This window comes from Gymnoscopelus braueri (genome assembly GCF_963280865.1).
Source record: "Gymnoscopelus braueri genome assembly, chromosome: 9".
In the NCBI taxonomy this organism is placed as follows: Eukaryota; Metazoa; Chordata; class Actinopteri; order Myctophiformes; family Myctophidae; genus Gymnoscopelus; species Gymnoscopelus braueri.
Window position 1 is genome coordinate 2,020,362 of NC_137610.1, and position 8,208 is coordinate 2,028,569.

Below are 8,208 nucleotides of genomic sequence, written 5' to 3' on the forward strand. Positions count from 1 at the left end.
GATTTCAGATATCTAAGCACTGGGGACTCCTTCACCACCATTGCCAACAGCTACATGATGGGCATCTCCACAGTGGGAAAGATAGTGAGGGAGACTTGTGACCAAATCTGGCTGCAGCTCAAGGATCAACACATGCCACCACCAACACAGGAGATCTTTCAGCACACGGCCAGGAGGTTCAATGAAAAATGGAACTTCCCTAACTGCATTGGAGCCCTCGATGGGAAACATGTTAGAATTGAGGCCCCTGCTAACACAGGTTCCCTTTTTTACAATTATAAACACACTTTTTCCATTGTCCTCCTGGCCTTAGTGGATGCCGACTACCGCTTCCTTGCCATCGACGTGGGGAGCTATGGTGGGAACAGCGACAGCGGCATACTCGCTGATTCTGCCCTGGGACAGGGCCTCCGGCGTGGAACATTGGGTATCCCACCCCCATTGGAGCTACCTTCTGCACATGAACTGGGGAGGGTCAATCACGTCATCGTGGCAGACGAGGCTTTTCCAATGAAGACATACCTGCTCCGACCCTACGGTGGAAAGTGCCTTGATGAGGACAAGCGCATCTTCAACCTCCGCCTGTCAAGAGCGCGTCGCATCTCTGAAAATGTGTTTGGCATCCTCACTCAGTGATTCAGAGTTTACAAAAGGCCATTTGAGTTGAACCCTGACCTGGTAGACAGCATCATCAAAGCAACCTGTGTGTTATGCAACTACCTGCGCCCAGGGGTGGCCAGCCAGGGTGGCCAGCCAGGATGACCGCTTTGATGATGGTGAGGTCAGTGCGGCTCTGCAGGATCTCCAGAGGCCAAGGGGCAACCGGGCATCTGATGAGGCTTTTGACATTCGAGACACTTTTAAGACATATTTTGTCTTACCTGCTGGGGAGCTACAATGGCAGTACGACCGTGTGCGCCGTGGACTCACACTCTAGAGGACAAATATCTCTTGGACACAAATTATGCTAACAATAGTTAGCATAATTTAAGTACTGTGAGCCCAGTTACTTTAGCTATATATTGTACACACAACACTGCAGACATTTTCAAATCAGTTGATGATGATGATGATGATGATGATGATGATGATGATGATGACAAAGTTGAACCACTAATATTAATTGTATTCACATTATTGTAATTTCTGTATACACCACTAAATCAAATTGTTAGTTTAGTGTGTACCAAACTAATATTGTACGTTTACACATATACACACACACACACACAATACATTATGTACATTATTCTGCATATTTAATGGTGTACATAAAGAAAAAGAGCAAAATACCAATTCACTTGTTTCTTGTATATTTTTTATTCATAAATACATATTTAACTTGCTGCTCAGAAGAGCAGAATCTGAACCAGTGCAAAGAGGTAAGAAAAAGTGCTACTCTAGCCTATATTAAATATTAATACATAAATAAATAGCTGAACAGGAATGATGAAATTATAACATTTAAATGTGGCTACTCTAGCCTATAATAAATATAAATAAATAAATAAATAGCTGAACAGGAATGGTGAAATAATAACATTTTAATGTGTCTACTCTAGCCTATATTAAATATAAATAAATAAATAAATAAATAGCTGAACAGGAATGGTGAAATAATAACATTTAAATGTGGCTACTCTAGCCTATAATAAATATAAATAAATAGCTGAACAGGAATGGTGAAATAATAAAATTTAAATGTGGCTACTCTAGCCTATAATAAATATAAATAAATAAATAGCTGAACAGGAATGGTGAAATAACATTTAAATGTGGCTACTCTAGCCTATATTAAATATAAATAAATAAATAGCTGAACAGGAATGGTGAAATAACATTTAAATGTGGCTACTCTAGCCTATATAAAATATAAATAAATAAATATCTGAACAGGAATGGTGAAATAACATTTAAATGTGGCTACTCTAGCCTACATTAAATATGAACTAGAAAGTACTGTTCCTGAAGAAACAGTGTGGGATCGCTAAGAATGTTGCTGGTATTGAGAATTGATAGTGTTAGTAGTGTTATAGTAGGGTCATAATACAATGACATCAGCATTATGACGTCACTAAATGGCACTTCTCCATTGAAATTACCCCAAAAACGGGGGGAATAATAATAACTAGAATGGCATTACCATTCACTAGAATGGCATTATGCATTATGACGTCACTAAATGGCATTTCTCCATTGAAATTACCCAAAAAACGGGGGGAATAATAATAATAAATATAGCTGCAAGCAGCGATAAGCGGGGCCAGGGAATAGAGAGAGAGAGAGAGAGAGAGAGAGAGAGAGAGAGAGAGAGAGAGAGAGAGAGAGAGAGAGAGAGAGAGAGACTAATGAGGAGTGAGTGAGGGCAGGTGTGATTATGGATTGAGAGGGAATGACAGCAGGTGAGGTGGGTAGATCCAATCCATTGGAATAGGCCAGGTGGACTGTTGCTGTTGCTCACTTTCTAAAAGAACATTATTATGAGAAAGAGAGAGAGAGAGAGAGAGAGAGAGAGAGAGAGAGAGAGAGAGAGAGAGAGAGAGAGAGAGAGAGAGAGAAAGAAAGAAAGAAAGAAATAAAGAAAGAAAGAAAGAAAGAAAGAGAGAGAGAGAGAGAGAGAGAGAGAGAGAGAGAGAGAGACGGAATAGATTGAAGAGAGAGAGAGACGGAATAGATTGAAGAGAGAGAGAGATAAACGGAATAGATTGAAGAGAAAGAGAGAGAGAGAGAGAGAGAAACTGAATAGATTGAAGAGAAAGAGAGAGAGAGAGAAACGGAATAGATTGAAGAGAAAGAGAGAGAGAGAGAGAGAGAGAGAGAGAAACGGAATAGATTGAAGAGAAAGAGAGAGAGAGAGAGAGAGAGAAACGGAATAGATTGAAGAGAAAGAGAGAGAGAGAGAGAATCGGAATAGATTGAAGAGAGAGAGAGAGAGAGAGAGACCTTTAACCAAGCCTTTATTAAACTTATTTTACACTCAAAACATACATCAGAACATTCCTACTCCTTCAAGAGGCGCCACTTTAAATAAATACATTCTTTCTTTTGACACCCTCCATTTCCTTTAAAAATTACATTTGTGTCTTTTTTTCCTTTTTTTTTTTTTTCTTAAATAGACAAAACCAGTGACTCCTGCTCAATGCTACACAAGACGTCCCCTTGCCCCCACATCTCAACAAAATCCTCTAGACAAGAAATCATTTTATAATAGGCAAACTCTATTCTGATACGAGCTGCTACCAGTCCTTTTGCCATGGGTTCAGCTTCAAACGAACCCGCTCCCTGGATCTTGTTCCTTCTCGAAAGCCAGATACTCATTTTTACCTGCCCGGCCAGAAAATTAAGCAGTCCCAACCGTCTCTTTTGTGACGCTTTGTACCTTGGCCCAAAAATAAACATTTCATCACTTAGCTCTTCATTAAACCTGTTAAACCATCCCTGTAGCAGCGCAATCAGACTACCAAGCCTTGGGCACCTCAACCATAGATGTTCAAGTGTCTCCTCCTGGCAAAAAGGACAACTTTTACTCGCCCCAGAGTTGATGTGGGCCACATGTCTGTTTGTAGCCACGGCCCCATGCACTATCCTCCACTGGAGATCTGCAGTGCGTTTCTCCACTGGAGTTTTGTACAGGGACCTCCAGCTGCCCCGTGGAGAAGAGCCTGGTGCAAGTACTCCCGACCACCTTGACTCTTGTACTCCCACCAGTGTGTCTTTGTTAATGACCTTGACACTCACTGCGTATAAGGTCTTACTCGACAGTCCACGTAAGTCTCCCAGTTGTGGCGTTTTGAAGGAGAGGATTTGACCCTCTTCTTCCTCCCCTTCCTCCACTGCTGCATAGACCTCTAGACCTGGGAATTCCAAATCCCTTCCATCCTGCTCGCCATCAGGCTCTCTTCCCAAAGTCTCTCTGATTGTCCCAGGCAGTGAACATACTACCTCTCTCAACAGACGCTGCAGGAACCGAACAGACTTCAAGCCAGTCTGCTCACTGAGGTTTTCTGCTGTTTTCCAACCTCTTTCTGTTCTCAGATCAGTTAGCTTTACAATTCCTGCTCTTGTTAGCATTCTCTCCACAGATGCAGAATTCAACATCCTGCTCTGGATAAGTGGGTTGTAAAACAGTGGTTCCTGCCCTGCTTGATCGTAAGTTTGTGTTCCATCCCTCCGAGCTTTCAGAACTTTGTTCCATGCTCGCAGAACTGTTTGGTAAAACACAGTGGTGCCTGAGTCCATCTTGTCCAACTCCAACATAAACAGGTGCCTATCATAGCCTAGACCCTGTATTTTCCTTAGAAGCACGCATGCTGTGTCTGTCCACACCACATCTTTCCTGTAGAGGAGACGCTGTGCTGTTTGTAGTCTGAAGGCTGTAACACGGCTACGTAAGTCAATTAGACCCTGACCTCCCTCGGCCAACGGTAGAAACAACACAGACGCTCTAATCCAGTGTTGTCCCCCCCAGAAAAAGTTCACCAGTCTCTTCTGAATCTCCTTCAACAGTGTGTCTGGTGGCTCCAATACAGTGAAACGGTGCCAGAACATTGAGGCGATCAGGTTGTTTGCAACCAGCACTCTCCCCCTGTAGGACAACTGTGGCAAGACCCAAGTCCATTGAGACAATCGGGCACTCACCTTCTCTATCATTCCCTCCCAATTTTTCTGCTGAAAATTTGAATTTCCCAGAAAGACTCCTAGACATTTCATCCCCTCTGTACTCCACTGTAAAGCTGCCGGCAGTATTGGTAGTCTGTTGCCTTGCCACTGGCCCATAGCATAGCCCTCACATTTACCCCAATTCACCTTTGCTGATGATGCTTGTTCATATAATGCCATGCTCTTGCTAAGACACTCAACATCCTCCTGTCTTCTGATAAAAACTGTTATGTCATCTGCGTAGGCAGATAGGACTACAGCCCTCTGCTCCCTTACACCTTGACACATAAACCCCCCCAAACCTTTCCTAAGTGTGTGTAAAAATGGTTCAATAGCTAACGAGTAGAGCTGCCCTGATAGCGGACACCCCTGCCGTATCCCCCTGTACGCTCTCACTGGACAACTAAGTCCACCTCCCACCTTTAACACAACAGACGCTCCTGAATACAAAAGTTTAACCCACGATATAAAAGATCTGCCTATTCCAAAAGCTTCCAGGGTTTTGAATAAATACTCATGATGTACTTTATCGAAAGCTTTTTCTTGGTCAATTGAAAGGAGTCCCAGGTCTAAGTCCTGAGTCGTTGATAGATCAATAACATCCCGGATTAGGAACAAATTGTCCATTATTGTACGTCCGGGCACACAGTATGTTTGATTTGCATGTATAACTGTGTCCATGTGTTTTTTTAGTCTATTAGAAAGACATTTTGACAATATTTTGTAATCTGTACATAGTAATGAGACCGGCCTCCAGTTTTTCAACTGACCAAGATCTCCTTTCTTTGGTAACAAAGAAAGGACTGCTCTCGTGCAGCTCACAGGAAGCTTCCCAGATTCAAAACAACATTTAAACACAGCACACAAATCCTCTTTAAACAGTTCCCAAAAGCACTTATAAAACTCTGCAGGCAGCCCGTCTATGCCAGGTGAGCGCCCAGAGTTTAGTTCCTGCACTGCTGCAGAAACGTCCTCTTCTTTAATGTCAGAGTCCAGCCGTGCTGCTTGCTCAGGCATTAGCTTTGGTAAGTCTTTGTGGATCTCGCCCACTGAAACCTGGTCACAATCCCCAGCGCTAAAAAGTTCTTTATAGAAATCCATTGCCATTTTTCTCATCTCTCTTGTGTCCGTTGTAATTTCCCCATTAGGACGTTTAAGGTGGAGCATTAGGTTCTGTTTTTTAATCTTCCTTTCCAACTTGAAGAAGAAAGATGTTGGCGCATCCATATCCTTCAGGGTGGAAATCCTTGCCCTTATCAACGCTCCCTTTGCCTTCTGCTGAAGGTAGAGTGCTAGACATTGTTTTTTCCTTCCCAACTGTGTAGCATAGCTGGGGTCTCCCTTATTTATCATGTCCTTCTCTATTAGTCTTATTTCCTCTTCCAGTATTTCCATAGTGCTCTTTTGTGTCGCTGCAGTGTGTGCAGTGTATTGTTGACAAAAAGTCTTAATTTGTACCTTTCCAACCTCCCACCATGATACTACATTTTCAAATTCATTTCTTTTCCCCCTCCATTCGTTCCAAAAACGAGAAAAAAACACACAGAACTGTTTGTCTTGCGTTAACCTTGTGTTAAAATGCCAGAATGGACTGCATATTTTTGGTACATTCAGCACTATTTCTATCATCACCAAATGGTGATCAGAAAAACCCACAGGGGTTATAAACGCCTTCCTAACCCTGTTAATGTAATTTATGTTAACATATATTCTGTCAAGCCTGGCAGCACTGATCCTTCCCTCTGAGATCCTAGTCCACGTATACTGTCTTGTGACTGGATGCAGTTCTCTCCATGCATCTCTCAGTCCATGTTGTGTGACAACACTGGATAGAACCGACGCTGACCGGGAATGAGGCTCTTCACCTATCCTGTCCTCTTTAAAAAAACATGTACCGTTCCAATCTCCTCCAATCACCACCATAGAGTTACCTATGTACTGTCCAATAATATTATTTAATACATTAAAAAGCCTTACACGCTCTGTACCTGAGCTGTGTGCGTAAACATTTATAAAGGTAAAATGCAAATTTCTAATTGTGGCCTGAAGTATAATGACCCTCCCCTGCTCCAACTGGGAGAAGTGAATATCTGTCATGTTTATTCTTGGTGAGACCAGTATTGCTACTCCTGCACTGACGTTCGTCCCATGGCTATGAAAATGCTGCCCTCCCCAACTCATTCCCCAATCTACCACATTATCATGAGTACTATGTGTCTCCTGCAAGAAGAAAACATCCACATGCTTTACACTACTCATTTCATTTATTAATCCTCTCCTATTCTCAGGCTTTCCATAATAAATAGAAAAAGTAGTGAAACAACAGTATAGGCAGAAACCCCAGAAGAGACACCCTTTTGTGATTCACCCATTTTTATTTTCGTAGATGACGAGCAGCCTTTCCTTTCCTTACTTTTTCCTTCCTTAGTTTTGTCATTACTTTATTTAACCTGTACCTTTTTTGTTTACTTAGTTGGTCCAAACTAGCTTCCTGCCTTGCTGCCGTTACAGACCTAACAAACTTCTCAATGTCCGGGAAATACTCACTCACATCAACCGTATGTTTCCCATACGTTCTATCCAAAAACAGATTTATTTCCTTTACTGAGTAGTAAGATGGATCTTTCTGCTTTACAAAATCATATATCTGTGAACTGTTCTCCTCCTCCTCTGGCATCTCTTCGTCCTCCTCCTCCTCATCTTCCTCCTCATCATCATCATCCTCACCCTCCTCCTGTTGCCCACCACTGGCTATTTCTGAGCTTGTGGAGAGAGAGAGAGAGAGAGAGAGAGAGAGAGAGAGAGAGAGAGAGAAACGGAATAGATTGAAGAGAAAGAGAGAAAGAGAGAAACTGAATAGATTGAAGAGAAAGAGAGAGAGAGACTTGGAAACGGAATAGATTGAAGAGAGAGAGAGAGAGACATGGAAACGGAATAGATTGAAGAGAGAGAGAGCGAGAGAGACATGGAAACGGAATAGATTGAAGAGAGAGAGAGACATGGAAACATAATAGACTGAAGACAGAGAGAGATGGAAGCAGAACGGATTGAATGGAGATCTCAACCTATTGCCATTAACAGGAATCGAACCCTCAACCTTCGGATTGACAGGCTGCAACACTACCTATAGTGCTATAGCTTTGTACAGATTGAGGTTGTCTGTTGAAGATAAAAGTGAACCAGTGAAAGCAGCCGACCTACAAGCTCAGAAACACGTTGCTATCTGAAAAGTTGTGAGATTGTAGATCGGAGAGAGAGAGACATGGAAACGGAATAGATTGAAGAGATAAGGATAATTCCTTTAACAGGTCCGTTCATGAAAGTCCTTGCGGTCTTGTTTCCAATGAGGGCCTGTGAGCAATTAGGGGTTAAGAGTCTTGCTCAGGGACAAATTTCATTTGCTGGCCTGGCCTGGAATCGTACCTGAGGCAACTAGGGCCTCTGGCTCCCTAGGCTGGCTCACTAACCACTCAGCTATGGCCGCCCCTCAAGAGAGAGAGAGAGAGAGAGAGAGAGAGAGAGAGAGAGAGAGAGAGAGAGAGAGAGAGA

The 8,208-nt window shown here is 42.6% G+C and overlaps 1 protein-coding gene across 1 annotated transcript in view; it reads left to right on the forward strand.

The window, feature by feature from the left end:
* LOC308092489 (uncharacterized protein) overlaps positions 1-692 on the forward strand; it is a 22,830-nt gene extending 22,138 nt beyond the window's left edge. Inside the window, exon 2 of the mRNA XM_080438409.1 lies at positions 9-692. Within this exon, the coding sequence (XP_080294535.1) occupies positions 9-636 (628 nt within the window). The 3' untranslated portion in view covers positions 637-692. The remainder of the gene's footprint in view (positions 1-8) is intronic.
* Positions 693-8,208: the final 7,516 nt, after the last annotated feature.